Source organism: Triturus cristatus, chromosome 6, assembly GCF_964204655.1.
Source record: "Triturus cristatus chromosome 6, aTriCri1.1, whole genome shotgun sequence".
Classification (NCBI taxonomy): Eukaryota; Metazoa; Chordata; class Amphibia; order Caudata; family Salamandridae; genus Triturus; species Triturus cristatus.
In genome coordinates this window covers 343,395,934-343,416,181 of record NC_140589.1, presented here as the reverse complement: position 1 = coordinate 343,416,181, position 20,248 = coordinate 343,395,934, and the positions used below count along the sequence as shown (strand labels likewise).

Genomic DNA, 20,248 nt, shown 5'->3' with positions numbered 1-20,248 from the left:
TGACATGCGCTTTCGATGCTGAGCCAGAGGGCGGGGCGTTCGAAGCAGACTCTCAGTGCCTACCATGGCCGAATGGCAGTGGTGGCCCAGAAACCTTATCTTTGATTGAAGCGGGTTTTGTGGGTAAAGGGGCTTTGATACTCATAGGCACCTTGACCAGCTGCAACGTCCTTGGACTCCAGTACTCTCTCCAGCTCGGAATCTGAATCTTTGACGGAGAAGGCCTCTTCTTCCTCTGCTGCAGATGCTTCCATTTCTTCCTGTTTTATATCTTCCCCGAAGATATCGAGGGTCTCTCCGATGTTTGTCGCTGCATTTCTGTCAGTCGTGCCCGGTGGTCTCGGAGGGTCTTTTTCGAGAGGAATGAGCAACAGGGGTCGCAGTCTTCTTCCTTGTGATCCGGAGACAAGCACAAGTTACAGACTTTGTGAAGGACAATGCATGGATATTTGGAGTGGCAATGAGGGCAAAATTGGAACGGAGCCGGTTCCATTGGCAGATTACTTGATGTTGGTCTCTTGAGTGGAAGTGAAAGAAATGGGCTAGGTCTGAAGGCTGCGTTTAGAGTTTGTCGATCCAACTGTGAAAGTTTTCTGATTTTCAATAAGTGGAGGATGGGAAAATGCATTTGAAACCATACCAACGCGGGTACAGTGGGTTGCAAACCGAAGGGATGGCGATGAACGGTCTTGAACCAGAGCACAGCACACCACGTCCGAACCCGATGGCGGAAAGAAAACAATCAAACAATGGAGTTGCCTACATGCACTATCACCGAAAAGAGGAGTCCCCTCGCCTTGTGACTGGAAAAGACTTCTTCGAAGAAAAACAACTTGCAAACATCCGGACCCAACATTAGATGGCAGGAGTATGGAAAGCATGTGTATCTAGAGCACATAAGTTGAACATGTATTTTCCAAGGTACTTCAGAATTATCACTGCTTTAAGTCAACACATAATTTTAGTTCTAGAAATTCAAAAACATAATTACAAAAAAGAGGGAGATGAATAATAAGAAACAAACTTGTTTAATATCACATTGCACTGGGGCTTATGGTAGACTGTAGTACAATATGTAACACTCCCCACCCCAACCCAATATACATATAAATCTGTAAATCGACAATATGGAAAGCCACCCCCCACCCAGACCCCCAATAAACATATAAATCTGTAAATTGACACTTGTTTAAAAAAAAAAAAAAAACACATTGAAAATAAAACCCAGTAACTGAGCACTCACAATATTAATACCTTAAGGCACAAATTCAAGTATTAGCGTAACAACATCCATGAAACACACAATTGGTTTTTTTTGCGTCTGTTTAAAGTGTTTTATAAAATATTACCTCATAGCTGATAAATGTTATCGTGTGTTCACAAAGGATCAGGGAAGAGAATAAGGAACTTAGATTTGAAATATACAAAACAATTCTTCATAGGATGCTTCTTCACAGGATTCATATGTTAATTAACACTACTAAAACTTAGTAGCACATATCAAAACTACTCCATTTACAGGCCTTGAAATACGCAGCTTAGCATAGATCTTATATTTTCGATTTAACTGCGGTAGCATTGATACCTTTTATCAGAGAACATGACATTAAATTATAATCTAAGTAGGGCGGCATGCCCTTCATCTCGAAGCAGGAGATAAAAATGTCAAAATGCTAATTCAGTTCTAGGAACAGTCAGGAAAAATAGCTCTGTTTCGCTCTTCAGCAGAGCAACATACCATCATTTGAACATTATACAATCAAGAAACGAGTGATAAAGGAGTTATGGTGACACTGTCTGCAACACTTTTCTACTAAATATCATAAATTAAAAACAAGAAGATATTTGATTTACGGTTCAAAGGGGTAGTGAATGGAATTTGCTAGTTTGTACCACACAGCAACATTATGTCTCTAATATCAAACTAAGGACGTATTGCCTTGAACTCAAGGGAGTGAACCCTGTATTTACGAATAGGAGTTTCCCCAATCTATGCCTTGAAAATTCAGACTAAGATCTTTTTGGCAGCCCGACTGCTGCTGAAGCAGTTTCAACTTGACGCTGTGGCCCTTCTGCTCCCAACAGTGCAGGACTACAGCTTATCGGGGGAAACCCACAGGACGGAAAAGGTAAGCCCGTGCACTCCCTATATCACCTTTTTTTGGTATGGAAAGGTGGTCTACGAAATGTATTGTACCTCTTGACAAGATAAATCCCTCTAGGTGCTTTTATGTGCCTTCAAAACTGATGAAATGGACTCTGGAATGTACTTTACTCCCAATCTTTAGCAGCAATGTAATGCATATCTTCAACGAGTAGATGTGTCTATAACCAGAGTGAATGACAAGAATAAATACAGGTGCCAAAGCAGCCAACTAAAAGCACCACAGAAAACATTTCTGATCTGGCAGCATCAATATGAATGAAACAAGCCCTGTGTAAGCTTTTTTTCAACCTATCCTACCAACCAACAGACGGTGATCTCACATATACGCACTTCACTGCACAGTGAAGCCAGGGCTGTGGGTCGCAAGTATTTTACACACACATTAATGCAGCTCTGCCTCATACAGGAAAACTACTGTGAGCTGATGCAGGCTAATGGTCCTTCTATGTACGTCTTAAGGGTTATAAACCGACCTACACTGTCAACAATAATGTCTTCCCGAAATGCACATTAGAGTGTACATGGTGTTTTTGGATCTCCACCACTCAGAACTTGTTAATTCAGCAAGTGATACGATATGTTTAGGCATCTGCTCTCAAGTGCAGTGTTCCGTTTGAGACAGCAAGGCAATACGTATCGACACCTCGCTTTAAGTAGAGAAGATTAGCAATGTAAGTCACCTGTGGCAGCGAGTGGTAGATAAGAGGTGCCGTGTCACCACCACTACCGCAGCAACGAGGAAATGTATTTTGGCATAGAAGAATTTTAACATTTTCTTAAGACAAGGCAGCATTTGTGCTCCGTTTTCACCCCCTCTTCAGTTTGTCGGTCATTCTGGTTTGGAGTGTGTTGTGTTTAAAATTCACAAACCTACATCAAAATCAAGCTTCAATATTTACAGGTATATTTTCTGTTATTTACAGACTGCAAACCCGGAGTAGCCTGAGCTGCAATCTAAGCAATGGCATACATGTCCATGCCTCCATGATCCATTCGAGGATGCCAAGTATTTACACTACTGAAGCAAATCCGAAAGATGAGCAAATCCAACGTGTTTTTGTACTGCACAATGTTACCAAATGTAAAAGCAATTTGAGAATACACATCTTTCTCAAGGGTCGTGACAGACCACCGTTTTCTGTAGGTTAGTTCCGGATTCTCCCTACCTCACACACTCTCTCACACCTAATAGCATTAACCCAATCTCCTGGATGAAATATTTATTTTACACTTGAGGAAATCAGCATTCCGTTTCTTTGCTGTCGACTCGTCCTTGGCGTTGTAATCTGAAGGAGGAAGCCTTTTCACTCCGAGTGACAGGGTGGTCGGTCAGGTCCTCGAAGGATTTTGCTGCGGAGCTACTGTTGGGGAAGGGGTCCTCGTCAAACTCGTCGTCAATGTGCGAGTCAGTGCTGGGGTCTTCCTGAATGGTGTCCATTCGCTGATGATCCAGTTTGGGCCCCGCAGAAGGCATGGCACTCATAGGCTGCAGCGGCTGGAAGCGGCTTACAGGTTGTGAGGAGGGGAAGGGTTTGACTATCCGGACAGAGGCGGAATCCATGCTGCTCAGCATTTCAACATTCTGGAGAAAACATGAACAAAGTTATGTGTTTAAAAAAGCATGTGAACAGCACAGGCTCAGAACTGTGTAATGCACATTCTTACGATGGTGAACAACACTTTTATTTAATGCAGTCTACACTCAGCAGCATCCAGGATTAATGTTACAGTTGGCAAGTAACAAACCAGCTGAACTGCTTGAAAAGCATAGACTGATCAGACTACCCTCGCTGACTGCAGCACAAACCTATAAAGGTTACTTTTTGAAGTGCACGGGATCAGAAATTTTAATCTACAATATTTGCCAGAAACCACATAGCCACACAGTCTGTGCCTCTCGCCTGAGTGGTGATCCATCTCATTGCTGTTTAACATTGCATACATCCATACTGACAGATATTATCACGTCATGCTCCTATGCATTTACCTGTACAGAAAGCTTATTACATTTTGAACATGTAAGAAAGTGTTAATTTCAAGTAAGAAAACATAACTTGTTTCCTGTTCACAAACTGTCGATACTCTGCCACTTATTAGCAGAACAGAAAACTGTTTCTTGCAGCTGTTGGTTGCATATCTGGTTATCACGTGTGTCTGTATCTACGTACAGACATCCTCTTCCCTCATGCATGGACACTTTACTTTTATACACCTACTTCTCTCACGCGCAGAAACTTCATACTCTGGGAACCTAAACCCTATTCCTTATGCTTAGCTCATGCTCTCACCTTCTTAACCCTAAGTAACCTCTAGAAACATCACAAAATAAAATGATGGACAGTGTTGAAACTTTTCAAACATTCACGCCCAGTCACAGATCTGAGTTTAATCCACCGTTATTTTGCTCGCCACGTCACGCCAGATCTGTGACTGGGCATGTTTGAAAAGTTTCAGCATCCCATTCATCATTTTATTTTGGGATGTTGCTATACGCTGATGAGGGGTGATACCCCAAAACTGGTCCCAGGATGCCTCTTTCTGGTCCAGGGAGAACCTGACCTGGCAGTTTGGGCTGGCCTATTTTCATGGGGAGCAGGGGCAATACTGATTTACATATGGCTGGGTCCAAACTGGGGTGACGTGGTGAGCAAAATAACAATGAATTAAACCCAGATCTGTGATGGGGGATGAGTGTTTGAAAAGTTTCAACACTTCGTCCATCATTTTATTACGTGACGTTCCTAGATAGCATCTACCACAAAGTTCTAGGTGCCTTATGCTGCAAGACGTTTGCAGAAGCGCACCTGCACTGTCTCTATATGCTGTCTGGAGAACGAAGATCTGTGCATAAAGTACTCTGTGTCCAACTATTGTAATATTATCTCTGAAGTACAGTCTTCATGCAGAAAAAAGTGACCACATCTCACAGTTAAAACATTCCATTTTTAGGAAAAGAAGTCAAGAAGTAAGTTTAGTTCCAGAACCCTGCATCGTCTGAGGCCTTCTTCCAATAGTGAAGAAGTGAGTCTGATGAGGTGGTGGCTGCCTCTGAAAGGAAAATACATGTCCGGCAATAGGAACAAAGAGGCAAAATAACTTGAGGTATACAGAAAAAAAAATCTATTAATCTGATGGGCACGCTCAGACCGACCACCCACACCTTTGGTATGAATTTGGCAATATAGGCCCCTTGGTCGGTAAAAATGTACAGCAGACATATCATTTCTCAGTCAACCTTATCAATGAAGCAAGTCAGCAGAAGATGCTGATGTTCAGAGATCTCCTAGTTCCCGGGAGCTCGTCTCTCTTGCTAGCATACAAGGTTGAAGTCTCTGAATGAAAATCCTGAAGTAAAGAAAAATACATCAACTTGCCGTTGGAGGGGAAGAATGTTTTTGATCCATCAATGGATCAGGTACTGCAGTGGCACAAAACCATCACAGTTAGGTCCAGTTTGTAAGCTCCACAAAAGCAGTGTTAGGCAGCCCACCCGATGTTTAACAGGCCAAGATATTTCACAGAATGGATCTCCTGAGACCTCTGATCATCGTGACTGGGCCTGCCCTGCTGGGCCCCGACCCTGCGTTGCTGCGACGGTGAATGCCACGTACCTTCCACTGGATCACCTTGATGACCTATGACCTGATCCCACTTGTTTGGCCTTGCTGCAGCCGGAGAGAACCTGTGTGGCCAGACTGTCCTACGGGGGCGGCTATTAACACCTGTTTGTTGCGGTTGACACCTCAATTTAACAGTTCAAGAGAGGAAAAGAAGACAACGCCTCAGAAGTCTAATGTTAAGGGGATTTGACCAGCTGCACTCTAGGGGGGAATATAATCTACTAGAAATCGGACTTTAAATGCTAGAGGCTTATTATCCAAGGAACAAGAGCAATGAAGAACAATATGTGCTGGTGGACAAAACAATACTCTTTGTGATTTGAATTCAGTTGTAAATCCTTTCCTTGCTGTGCAAGATCATAGGAAAAAATTCTACATAATCGAAACTGATGTCTTTACAAATGCCATCCAATCAACAAACAGTCAGAGTGAAGGGTCGGGGAGGCACGGGATGCCAGCAAGAACTAAGATGTTAGGGTGGACAGGGAGGAGCAAGAGTGGGGAGGTATCCAGGGTGGAAAAGGGAAGAATTTGCCCTGCGTGGGAGTAACTCATGTTTCAGTTGTAGCCAACAGGGAGGCTGGAAGTGCGATTGCCTAGATTTATGCCAGGATTCGCATGAACAGCCAGGACACTGATTGCCCACCTCCCACACCGAATCAATACCCAAGACTCTAGTACAGCCTGATGGGAGCAGACTGCTCTGTGCATACTCGAATTCCTGTAGATGGAAAAGAACTGTACGTATGATGTGTCAATAGTAAAAAGATCACTTCACGTCTTATTGATACTGGTGCTAGTACATCTGCTTTAATAAAATAAAATAAAAAAACTCTTAATTTCCTATTCATCCAATGTCGGGCTTAATGATTGACATTCCTAAGGCATATTCCTCATCCCATTACTGATCTTGTGTCCATTTCCTTAGGTCTAATTACTGACCACATGCTTTCCTTCAGAGTCATATTTCCCCCAAGAATATGCTGGGGAGGGACCTCTCCGTATATTATACTGCACTGTGTTTTGTACTGGTGATGGTGTCTGAGTGTGCCAATAGAAAACAAAAGTGCCATTTGAGCAGTTGTGTGCAAAAACTATGGTTCATGTGAAACAAAAAGATTTAACCAGAGCGTCGCCCCATATTACGTCAGATATACTAGACCAAGTACCATCTTCTCTGTAATCTCAACATGATAATTTTAGGTGGGTGTGATCTAACTCTTTAATGCATTAAGATTACATTGAATTCAATTAAAAACCTTCTTCACATACCATAGTACCCACTGCATTCCAAGGCAGAAGCAGGGGCCCAAAGCAGTAGTGCTACTCTAATGAAACAAAACCTTTTGGTGGTTACTAGAAGTGTTTGTAGCACCCCTATTCCACCTATCAAGTAGCCTGGTAAAGACACCTAATAGTTTGTGTCAGACCTAAGTGCTATCAATTCCGTTGTTTTAACTAGTTTTCCTTTCTGCCAAACCTTGTTACTGTTTGGCACGTATACTTGCAAAAGCCACATCCTTTACTTTTGTAAATTCATGTTCTGCATTCTTCTCTACTCCTACACGCCCGACAATTGATTCATTTTGGCTTTCACTTTCAGGGGTCCCAACTCATGTGGTCGAGGCTCCCTTAGGGGTACACAGTCACCTTCCATCTTTTCACGAGCACTTAAGAAAGATTTACACTCCCTGGGCTTTTCAGGAGAGTCTTCAGTGGTTAAATATATTGATTATTTGTTGCTTCTTGCCTACTGGACCAATACAAGGTTGACTCTCTGTATTTGCTCTCAGAATTAGATCAGAAAAGCACAAAGTATCCAATGACAAATTGTAATTCGGTTTACCCCGTGATCTATATTTAGGTCGTAACATTTTAGCTAGAGAAAGATACCTGTCCACTTACTGCATCAAAGCGTTCCGTAAGCTATTCTGTCCTGTTATTGTCTCTTGGTATGCACACTTTAGGGGATGTCTGAATACTGTAGGCAATGAATTTTGAGATACAGCAGTATAGTTAAACCTTTCCAATATTTCATCAAGCAAAACACCCCAAGCTCTTGCTTTGGTGCAAGGAAGCAGAACAAGCATTTGTATCTTTAAAGAAGCACTGTTTTAGGCTTTCATGATTACACTAAACCTTTCACACTATATTGTCACAAGAGGCAGGCCTTCACCCTCTGAGAGTTGGTTTAAAATCATGGTGACAAAAAGAAACTTAGTTCATATTATTGTACTGCTCTTGATGACATAGTGGGACTGCTCCCTCTGTGCTTGTGTTCTGTCACAGCTTCAGTCCATCGGGTGGAAGTGTCCAAAAATATTGTAATTGGGTCACCCCTTACTTTGCTGTACCCGATGATGTGACGGCACTGCAGCCAACTATGGAAAAATCAGAACTGTTCCATGTCAAGGTTGTCAAGTTATGAAATACTGTTGATGTCAGCTTCTCATATTTGATACAATGTCCTGCGTTAAACCCTGCTTCACTCTCCCCACGGCCCCCTTGAGGAGTAGCCCTACTACTGCCTGCTCATTACTTCCTACTGGACCGAACATTGCGATGCACCCACTGACACAACTTTGCAAAACTGTGATCTGGTACATCAGAAATTATAAAAGAGCCCTAGTTGCTGAATATGCTATCTGCACAAAATTTAAAGTTGTTCAGTATAGATGTCCACCTCAAGTACATTCTGCACAAGTAGCAGAATTGATAGTCCTTATCTATGCATGTATCTTAGCAGCTATGACAACTGTTACCATTATCTCCAATTCAAAGTATGTCTACAGAGTGGTCAACGATTTTTGGCTCCGCTGGATGCAGCAAGGTTTCCTTACGGCAGCAGGAGCTCTCATCAAGGAAGGACACTGTGTTAAAGGTTTGCTCAATGCCCTGCAATTGCTAATCCTACTGTTAAGTGTGTTGCTCACCAAACCACCCAGGATGAGGTGTCCAAAGGTAACGCTTCTGTTGATCATACTGCTAAAACTCTGCTTTGTCCCCCAGCTGTGAAATCACAAAGTGTCCTAGAATGTTGTGCTCATCATGCCCACTCTGCAGGATCTTGCTGAACTACAAGTGCGCGCCAAACAAATTAAATTGCCATAAAGATCTCAATGGAGTTTGGAGTGACAAACATGGGGGAGTAGTTGCTTCTTACTCCCAAACTTAGCCCAACTTTACTGTGGTACTGCTCATGCTAGCAGTGATGGCAGGATTCGTGCCACAGGCACTCTTTTCCTTGCACCTCACTTCCCTTCTATCACCCGCAAGCCCAGTCACATGTGCTATTTGTCAAGCCTACTATGTTGGTAACAGTGACAAAACTATTCCAGCAGTATACTCACCTCAATAGGGCCGCTTGGCAGATATGCAAATTGATTTTATTGTATTTATCCAGATTCCTCAATGTGCTTACGTCGGTGTGTTGGTGTCAGTACACCTGCTCTTTGGATGGATTGAAGCCTACCCTTGTGCCCAAGCTGATGCACTATAGTAAAGAGACTACTACAAGACATTATGCCTAGGTTTGGAATCCTTCTTTTGATTGGAAACTGAGCATTCCCTCTCCTGGTGGCGTCTTGTGGGTGTACCTAGGACTTGGGTGACCATGGTTTCCCAGTCCCCGGGCACCAGAGAAGATGTCAAACATCAACTGCTTCTGGTGCTTGCCGGATGGCACAGACCGCGAGTGCTCTTGGTGCAGCAGTGGTTGACTATAGTGAAAACCAGACTACCTGCTTGAGAAAGTGATGTTTCTGGGCCATTGCTGCGGATGTATCCCACAGAGTCCCATCTAATGGCTGCAATAAGGGACTTGCAGACTACTAAGAGTCATTTTTAGGGAAATCCAACAAAGGTTGACCGCAAGCCAGTAAGCTTGTAAGCACCTCTTGAAGTGAACAAATTCCAAGTCGGTGAGATGGTCTAGCTAGTGGGAGTTTTGCAGTTGCAATTGGCTCATTTTACCCATGTATTGTGCTCATCTGATGGAGCTCAAGGTTCAACCTCTATTGTGAGGTTGAAATCAGAAGTGGAGCGATTAGAGAATTTGTTGAGAGCATCAAATCTGCATATTTACAGAGACTTAAAACCTGAAGGAGGTGGGCAGATGTTCCTGATTGGCGAGATCCTTACTGGGTATATCGCTGATGAAGCTGGAGTTGTGAAGGCGATGAGGCTGTCCACAAGGTTCCCAGGTTGAATAACCAACGGGGAAGGAACATTCTTGGAGGATCCTTCATTGAGAATCCTGGTGTTGAGGGCAGAGATAAAGGTGGTGTTGGAAGAGTGCATGGTGAAATTCTTTCCTGACTAGAGCTGAGGAACTCAGTCCAATTGACACTTACTACAATCGATTTTTCAAGAGTTTTGGTCTAAAGGCAACAGTCTGATATCTGGCCCGGGAATGAGGAGGATGCAGGAGAGGAATATGCACATGTTGGCATATCCAGAGGCTGCACAGAGATTTCTGGGAGGCCTGAAGGAGGAGCCCACTTTAGAAGTTTGCACCAGCAACTCCAGACTTCTGTTGGCCCTCTGCTACTGATCTGTGTAATCATACCCTGATGCCCACTCGTTAACCGATGGGAGGACAAGTGGGATATGATGCTCTGTGTTGAGACAAATCCTCTTTCCGAGTTCTTTGAATGTACTTTGCCCTTTATGTCTCTTATTATCTTTCATCTTCTAAACCCAAGGTCTCAGACTAGTAGCTGGTCAAAGGTACTTTGGAGTTCTGATTTCTGGACTTTTATGAGGTTCCTAACTAAAAATATTATTGTGTGTTTTATGTGCCCTCTGGTGCTTGCTTTGAGTTCTGTGAAGGTTGTTTTTTCTGTCAGTGCGGGGGTGTAGCCATGTTGGTATGATGGATTTCTTGAATCAATATAAAGATACTTAAAAAGTACACAAACTATAAACTTGTTGAGAGAAGAATCTGTGTATATTTGCTACTGTGTGTAGAAAAAGTCTGCAAAAGGTAAACTTGCAGAGACAAATTCTGCATCCATTTTCCAGTTTGGTTTTATTCTATTAAAGTATAAACAATCTTGCAATAGGTAAAAAGGATCTCACAATCCACAGAAAAACTCTGCATGAGCAAAGTTTGAAATTATACAAAAACTTCAAAAAAGGCAAAACTGAGAACCTTGCCAGGAAATAAAATCTCTGTACATTCTTAACTGTATGCCAGGGTTTGCAAATGTGGTAACTGAACAGAAAAAGACAATAGAGATAGCCAAAGTCGGTTGTTGAGAGGTTCCAACGCCAATGGTTCAGTTTGGGATTGTTTACGGAAATTTAAGAGCTCCTAGAACTAAACTGCTGGCATGATCCTGGATTTTCTGCAGTCAGTTCATCAGGACGTTGGCTTGCCTCTAGAAAACAAAATTGCAGTGATCCTAGCATGGGTGACATTACTGTATGTCGTTATCCCTCTGAAATGTATGGCAGATTGCATCAAAGTCTCTTAATGTGACATGCAAAATGTTGATGTATCTTCACCCCGAGATTTTATACTACTGCACATGGGGGAAGGATTCAACCTCATTTCAGTCGGCCTGCATTTAAAAGTTCATAGGCCTGCAATGCCCCACCAAACCAGTATTTTATTTTCTCAGTTTGTCACTTTTTACATGGTCAGTTAGTACTGTATCTATCTCAGTGAAAAATGCAGCAGACCTAAGGAAGATGAAATCACCATCTTCTACCAGTCTCATTTGTTTTCCACAAGTTATATTAGAATCAATCATTTTTATTAAGTGATACGCCTGCAAAGTACACAGCTCAACTGCCTACAACCCTCGGCCGGCAGAGCGAAACAGTATGGGCAGTACACAGCGCACAGGTCTACAGCCCGGAGGGCGACCCCACAAGAAAATGATGTAGCACAGGCCAGGCCTGCCAGGCAATTGCTCAAGTATCACATTTTAAGAAAAGTTTGAGAACAAAACAGATAAACACCCCCCCAATCCTCCCCTCCCCAAAAACTCCCACCCTCTCCGCATCAGCCTCTACCCTCCACTCCAAAGTCCCCGGGAGTCAACAGCCCTAATCAAACCGCCCCAGTGGCCCCTGCCGGCTCCAAAGGGATAAGTTGAAGAATTTGCAGATATTTGGGGCACGTGACTTCCCGCAACTCCTTTGACAGAAGCTTCAAGAAAGGGCCCCAGAGCTTAGCGTATTCCGAACCCCTCCCATCAAATCTGAGCGATAGGCGCTCCATCGCAAGAAGGTGCCAGAGCCTCCGGATCCAGTCCCTCGGGTCTGGCGCAGCCGGGGAGCCCCACTGCGCCAACAAAACCTGTCACGCCGCAAGCAGCGCCAACGCAAGTTGTCTACCCCGCAGGGTGCGCAAGGGAAAGGACTTGGGGTGAGGGAGACCCAACAGTGTGTGCACGGGCTCCCGCGGCAGCCTGATCTGAAACGCCTCATCAAGATCGTCCAAGATTGCCGCCCAATACCGCACCAGCTTCAGGCAGCGCCACAGCAAGTGAACAAGAGTGCCAGGGTGACCACACCCCCGCCAGCAAAGGCCAGATTTAGTAGGGTCCCAAGACTGAATGCGCGCTGGAGTATAGTACCAGTATGCCGCCACCTTATAGGCAGATTCTGCACCCACCGTGTCAGACGCTGTGTGGTGGGCGCGATAGAAAACATGCTCCCATTCCTTGCTCGTTAATGGGCGCCCCAACTCAAGTCTCCCATCGAACCTGCGCCTTCGACCGTTGTTGCTTAGGACGCGCCATTATCATTGCATACAGTTCCGATATGAGTTTCCGGTCATCTTTCTTATAAACCAACCAGCGCTAAAAAGCGGTCAAGGGACGGGACATCAAGGCGAAGTTGGAGGGGAGGGTCACCCAATGTGCTAGCTGCGAGTAATGGTAGGCGTCAGTGTGCGGCAAGGTAAAATATTCTTTGCGCAGTTGGGCGAAAGGGATCACACCATCCGGCTCAAAGAGGGAGCCCACTCTCTAACATCCCTCCTCCCGCCAGCGCTAGAAAACAGGGGACGCACACCCCGGCAGAAAATCAGGATTGTCCACGATAGGGGTCATAGGGGAGGGGAACGTGGTCCACCCCCTTGAGCCCACCAACTGATCCCACACCTTGAGAGTCGGGGAGGTCACCGGAGATGAGTAGAGGCCCCATGCCCTATGCTTCCGCGGAAGCCAGAGCTCACGCCAAATATTACAACCAGCGACCGTCTGGTCCATAAAAAGCCAGTGCTTGCTGGACAAAGGCCGGTTCCATTCCGTAATATATCGGAGGCAAGAGGCCTGGTAATACGCACGTAAAAGCGGAAAACCCAGCCCCCTGGCGGACTTCGGCGAGGTAACGAGCGATAAGGCTAGTCTCGGCCTCCTATTGTGCCATAAGAACTTATTAAGCAGGTCCTGCAACCTGCAGTGGGTACCCGGAGGCGGCTGCGCCGGGAGCATCTGGAACAAATAAAGGACACGCGGCAACACAGTCATCTTTACCGCCGCAAGCCGCCCATACCAGGCCAGACCAAGGCGAGACCAATCGGATAACGACTTAGCAGTTTGCTCCACCAACAGCTTGTAATTAAGGTGGGCAGTTTTAGCAACGGAAGGGGTCAAGCGGATACCCAGGTAGGGTATGTCAGAGTGCACCCATTGGAAGGCAAAGTCCCGCTGTAAGTCACTGACCTCATCTTCAGGGATAGAAAGTTTAAGTACCAGTTATTTCGAAAAATTGACTTTAAATCCTGATACCAATCCAGTGATGAAGCTCTCGCGCCAGATACCGCAGGGAGGTACGCGGGTGAGTAAGGGAGAGAATAACATCGTCCGCATAGAGACTAATTTTATGGATGTCGGCGCCAAATTTAATACCCTCAATATCCGTATTCGAGCGTATGCGCTGGGCAAAGGGCTCCATATAGAGCGCGAATAATAGCGGAGACAGGAGGCATCCCTGGCTCGTCCCCCTGGAGATGGGGAAAGGGGAAGACGGACACCCTGTCACCCTCACCGTCGACTTAGGAGCTACGTAGAGACAGTGTACCCAGCGAAGAAAGCGCTCGGCGAAACGAAAAGCGCGTAGAACAGCAAACATATAGTCCCAATCCACTCGATCAAAGGCCTTCTCGGAGTCGATGGAAAGGAGACAAGCCTGGGCCCGAGATCGGTGAACCAGGTCAATTAGATGGAGAATACGCTTGGTGTTGTCCCCGCCCTGGTGCGTAGGAATAAAACCTGATTGATCGGGGTCTATGATGCCATCCATCAGCGAACTGAGACGTGCTGCCAGGATACCCGCGAAATATTTGGCGTCGATATTTAAGAGGGAAATTGGCCTATACGAGCCACAGTCCCTCGGATCCTTCCCAGGTTTAAGTATGACCGTGATCGCGGCTTCCGACATAGAGGGAGTCACAAAAGAGTTAAAAAGACGTGTTAAAAGTGGAGCCAGCTCAGCGCAAAAGGTCTTAAAAAACAAAGCGGAGAAACCATCCGGGCCAGGCGATTTGGCGATCTTAAGACGGGCTATCGCCGATATGACTTCTTCAATACGGATGGCGGACTCCAACGCGTCAGCCGAGGATGCAAACAACGGCGTAATACGGCAGGAGGCAAGGTAAGCCTCCCTTTCCTCAGGTCTGGTCTCCTCCCTAGTATACAGGCGCTGATAAAAATAACGGAAAGAGTCCACAATAAGGGCATCGGTGGTATGCTCCACCGTCTGGGAGTCCCTAATGGATTGGATCCCTGTCCGCTGCTCACTCGCATGCAACTTATGGGCCAGCAGACGCCCCCTTTATCCCCCTACGGTAAAATTTATGGCGCAGGCGCAAAAGCGCATACTCGGCCCTATCGAGGTCCAGGTGTTTCAGCATGCGCCGTTTCGTTTCAAGCTCTCTCCACACCCTAGGTGCACCGGTTCGCTTATGAATGGACTCCAGGGCTCCTACCTCCTGCTGCAGCTCCGCGCGCTTAGCCTTACGCAGATGCGTAAACACAGCCGTCAACGCGATGAACTCACCCCGAACCACCAGTTTGAGGGCCTCCCAAACCGCCGCTAAAGACGTACTCCCTAGGTCATTAACTGCCAGTTAAGCAAGGATCATGTCCCGTATACGGGTAATCACGGATTCCGAGTGTAGCAAAGAATCGCGCAGGCGCCATCCGAAAGGTGGGGGACGCGCAGCAGGAGAGCTGAGTTGCACCGAAATTAGGGCATGGTCGGACAGGGAGCGGGGAGTGATGACTGCATCCGTCAGGCAGGGCAAAAGGGAAGTGGAGGCGAGGCGAAGAAGTGGTCAAGGCGGGCGTAAGTTTTGTGCGCTGCCGAGTAGAAAGTATAATCACGCTCAGAAGGATGCTGTACACGCCAGACATCATGCAGACCGCCATCACTCAACCACTGTCTCCCCCCCTGCGAGAGAGCGCTTGCACGATGCGACCGCTGCTCCGACCTATCCAAGCACGCATCCGTCACCACATTCATGTCCACACCCACTAAAATCAGGATGTCTGGCGAGGCCAACACCTCAGAAAAGGCCGCCTTTAGAAAGGGTTCCTGCTGCTCATTCTAGGCGTACATCGATCCTATAGTGAAGGACATGTCCCCCCATTGCACAAGAAGCACAAGGAGTCTCCCCTTAATCTCAGCAACCTGGGAGAGAACCTTACAGTGAGCACGCGCGCTAAAAAGAACTGCGACCCCATGTTTTTTATCCGCGCCGGAAGATCTCACCTGTAGCGGGAATCGCCGATCCCTCATCTGCTTAGTGTCTTTAGAGAGAAGGTTAGTCTCCTGCAGCAAACACACGTCGCCCCCCACTCCCTCCAGCAGGGGCAGGATAGCAGAGCGCTTAACCGGGTTATTTAAGCCCCTAACATTCAGACTTACCACCTTGAGACTCCTACCCATGGAAGTCAAGGGGGGAACAGCCAGGGCTCAAGCGCAGGACCCCAGATCAATGAGGCGGGCCAACGAGCAGTAACTCTGGGACAGACATTTATGGAACCCCTAAGAGGACTGATGCGGAGCCCCAACACATTCTCAAAAACAACCCTCCCCCCCCCCACCCCTCTCCCCCCGACCCAGGAAAAAACACCACGAACACAAAAAAGACAATGGAAAACACAGGACACCAAGGCCCTGAGAGAGGACAACAGTCTGTCACATGAAACCAACGAGGTGGGGAACGTGGCACCAGGAGAAATGACACCTCGGTACTAAGGGCACCAGCCATCCAACCCCCAAAGGGCAGTTGATGACAAGAACCTCCAACCAGGGACCTCTCCCCTCCGGCGCCGTAAGAAAAAGTCCACCTGATGCCCGCTACAGAAGATTTATGGAGCGCCATTGTTGTCTGTCACCTGTGCCACTGAAGTAACCGCCGCCTCCCTTTCCAGAAGGCTAGTGGACACGTCAGGCGCCGAGGGGAACGTCTGACTCGCTGCCAGCCATCCGAGCATCTATGCCGCCGTGAGAGAGCGCCAGCAAGCCCAGCCGGGGAGGAGGGCCGATCCAATCCCAGCACCTCATATGCTGTAGCCAAAGAACGGAGCTGGAGGAGCTTACCCTGATATTTAAAGATAAGTCGGAATGGGTGCCCCACGAATATGGGATGTTATTCTCACGAAGGTGAGTAGTGATGGGCTTAAACTCCCTACGTGTCACCAGGGTGGAAGCAGACAAGTCTTGAAAGAGAGTCGGCTGGTGGCTCCGAAACTGCACCGGGTTAAGATCACAGCCCTTGTGCAGAATTTGCTCTTTATGCTGGAAATCGTGCACGCACACCAGTATGTCTGGTGGAGGAGCCTTCGCAACCCTTGGCAAGCCAACACGGTGCACACAATCCATCTGGATTTCTCGCTCTGTCTCCTCCCCTAGAATCTGCCGAAAAAGTTGAAGAACATATTCACGGAGATCGTCACCCTCTCCCTTCCATGGCACCGCATGAATATTAATGTTATTCCGTCGAGACCGGTTTTCAAGGTCCTCGACGTGGGCCTGCAAGTCAAGGTTTTGCTACGTGAGACGGAGGACATCCTGCTGAAGCTGATGCAGATCATCTTCACGCCCCAAATCATGCTCTTCCACAGTGGCGACGCGGTCCCCAAGGGAGTCCACGTCGCAACGCACTTCACGAAGGTCAGAGGAGAGTTGGGAGCGGAGTTCCAGATTGTCCTCCTTGATGGCGGAGAATAAATCAAGCATAAACGCCTTAGTGGCCAGCTGGTCATTATCCTTAGGCGGTTGCGAAAGGGGAGCTAGCTGACAAGAGGACGGACCCGCGGTCTTCTGCAGAGCGTCTTTCAGGGTCTTATATCGTCTAGCTTTGGTGGAGGACATGGCAGCAGAACGAGCCCCCCACCAAGCGACCAAAGCAGCAGGCTGAAGAATCAGGGGCAGCGCTATGACACCCCCAAGGCCTATCCCTGGAACACAGGAGGGCCACCAGCCCCCTCGCCGGCCGTCGACGCATGGCCCGAGTGTCTCCTCCACACAAACAGCCAGCACCCCACAACCGCAGGGCACAGCGCAGCGCTCCGGCAGTAGCAGTGGAAGGCTCCCACCCTGCAGGGCCCAGAGGGCCTCACCAGTGGTCCTTCACAGAGTAGTACAGTTAAGGAGGCACCGCCCGCCGGTCTGCGGGCCGAAATTCGGTCCCTGGAGCCAAAGCCACCGGCCTCCCGGGCCCTCAGCCAGACATCAGGCCAACCAATGCCCAGGCAGAGGCAAGGGGTTTTCACCCAGCCACAGCTCGCCGCTCCGCAGCGTCACACACAGTACATGGGGAGCACAAAGCACCGCCGCCAAAATGGTAGGCCACAGGGTCCCCCAGCCAGGCCTCACACATGCCCCAGCAGCGCAATCTCGCCGTCTGCCGATGTGCGGACCGAGCGGCACCCCCACAGCGACGAGCACTCACCACTAGCTCGCCTGACGTTGTGACCAGAAAGGGCGCGAATCCCCGCTGCGAAATCCCCGGTCCGTGAGGCCTTCCTGTAGATCAGTTAGCTGCCCGACAGCAGGCCGCTCCGCGCCGCCCCCAAGGTGTCCAAGGGGCGCGCTCCAGGCAATGCCACCGCTGTCGTCAGGTCGCTTCAGGGCACCCCCTCCACCTCCGTCGTACCTCTACACCTCCCAGTGGCGGCACCAACACAGATCACCCGGGACGCAGCAAGGCCGGGACCGGATGGCCCCGCCAAATCCATGAATCGGCTCCGCACCTCAGGGGAGCGGATCGTGGGAGGCTCCAGAGTCTGCAGGTGGCACCGCCTCCGGCCGAAGGGTCACCGAGCCAGAAGATGTCGAGCCAGTTCCTCCGGGGCTGCAAATGGTGACTCAGGAGTAGGCCGCTCCGCTTTCACCGCAGGCACTCCAGCCCTCACAAGGGGCGAGCCCCAAGCTGCGTCACTTCTAACAGCCGACCGCCGCCGATCATCCCCGATGCACCTGCCGCCACTCCATGTCACCGATCGCGGCCGCCGATTCCAGGGAGAAGGGCCGCCGGGCCGCATCAAGGACGGGGCTGGACGGACCCACAAGGCACGCGAAGTGCCACCGCTCCACCAAAGAAGGACCGCCGGAGGCAGCAGGTAAGTGGCCCACACAGAGGAATAGCACAGCAGGCTCGGATGGGCATCAGGGGGCCAGATAATCAAAGCGATGCTCGGGCGGCGCCGGAGAGACAGAGAAACACGTCTCACTCGGCCGCCATCTTAGCCACGCCCCCCACAAGTTATATTAGAACTGTAAGAGTTTAGCATGAAAAAAAACAGTATAGCATGGGATGGTGAGCAGAACACAACATTTTGACTTTGCTGTTAAAAGAATTACTTGTCATATAGAAAAATGGCTATTTAAAATTAGTTTCTTCATTACTTTCAGTATTATACTTACGCTTGGGAAAAATAAAGATTTTGTATTTTCTTCATACTGTTTATCCAACTTCTTGTCCTTTAAAAAAGAAGAAAACAACAATTATTTCTATGTCATTTATTGTCTGACAACTGAAATATCCTACAATTATCCCTAGAACATTCAGTTCCATTAATAAAAGTTCTATGAACAATTTCAGAAGCAAAAACCTAACTTTTCTGTGACCAATTTCACACAGAAGTAAAGAATTATCGACACCACAACTACCAACAGTGGTAGGGGTTTCAATGACCTCATTATTTGCTCAGATAGTGCAAGAGGCATCTTTGTACTACAGAGCTGGATCAACTAAAGAGCCTGTCTAGCCATTTGTGGATCTGGTAATTCATCAGCTGCCCCAATATTCGACATGCTAAAATACTTGAGCAGTGCAGCACATTATTGGACTGGGGGATCATTCTAAAGGCTATTTAACCCGAAAAACATCCTTACTTCCTAAGATCCAGCCGAATCAAAACATGACTTATATAAAGAATATATTTTTAGACCAATTATCATCTTTCAAGGGGTCAGATAGGTTAATCTCTAATGAGGTCAATGGTTGAATTATTATTACAAGTGCGGAGCATAACACAGGAAGATATATTAACCTTCCAATTGACTTAAACAAAACAAACCAACAGATACAACTGTTTCAATATTCTAAATCAAAAGGTCACAACTAAGCATCCCTGACATTGGCAGAGATGATTTTTCCACAGATTAACTAGAGATTTCTTTCTGCAATATATCAGGCTAGGGAGCAACAATCAAGTCAAAATAACCTCAGCCTAAGGTATTTTCAAAATTCTTTCCACATTATTTGCTTGCAGAAAACGGGGCAAACCAAATAAATCAAATTACAGAACTTCTGTGCTTTGACTTACCGCAATTAAAAGTTGAATAGGCGAGCTCAATGGCAGCATGCCAATTCTCATAAGAAATATCCTTGAATTGATTAAACACGGCATAAAATGTATCGCCAATAAAATTATTGCAGTCTGGTTGAAGTGCTGGAGTAACATCTAAACATCTTATCAACGTATATACTTTCCCATACCTAGCAAAACATAGACTACATCTTTCGTCAATAGTAGATCAAACTGAAATTATATTTACTGCAGATACCATGGTCGACGATAATGACACAGCTGACTTCTCTATTCAATCCTCAAACCTATTTTTAATATAAAAAACGCAAACTCTGCATGGTAAAATGACTAATACAGCACTCCATGACTTAGTTTTCCGTCATCTAAACAAGAGACATGCAAGTGATTGACCTGCAAATTTACTTTTGCTGCAACAGGTAAAATGTCCATCATTGATTACACCTATTTACACATAACTGAAATTGATAAACAGCTAGATTTCAAAATTGTAAACAGAGCAGAAAGTGATCACTTTACACAATAGATAATATTGCGTCCTAATATCCACATACTCTATGGGACGAAGAATTCATCACAAAATGTATCCAATTGACTGACTGTGGTTCTATTGAGCCTCATTGAACATTATCCAGTGTACTCTACTCTTTGATCAGATATAT

The 20,248-nt window shown here is 46.8% G+C and overlaps 1 protein-coding gene across 1 annotated transcript in view; it reads right to left on the bottom strand.

Annotated features, from left to right (window-relative positions):
• Positions 1-1,012: 1,012 nt before the first annotated feature.
• The window catches only part of ADAM17 (ADAM metallopeptidase domain 17), a 597,876-nt gene continuing 578,640 nt past the window's right edge, over positions 1,013-20,248 (bottom strand). The window contains exons 18-19 of the mRNA XM_085610726.1: positions 18,679-18,735; positions 1,013-3,749 (exon numbers count right to left, since the gene is read on the bottom strand). Coding sequence (XP_085466852.1) covers positions 3,408-3,749; positions 18,679-18,735 — 399 coding nt within the window. The 3' untranslated portion in view covers positions 1,013-3,407. The remainder of the gene's footprint in view (positions 3,750-18,678; positions 18,736-20,248) is intronic.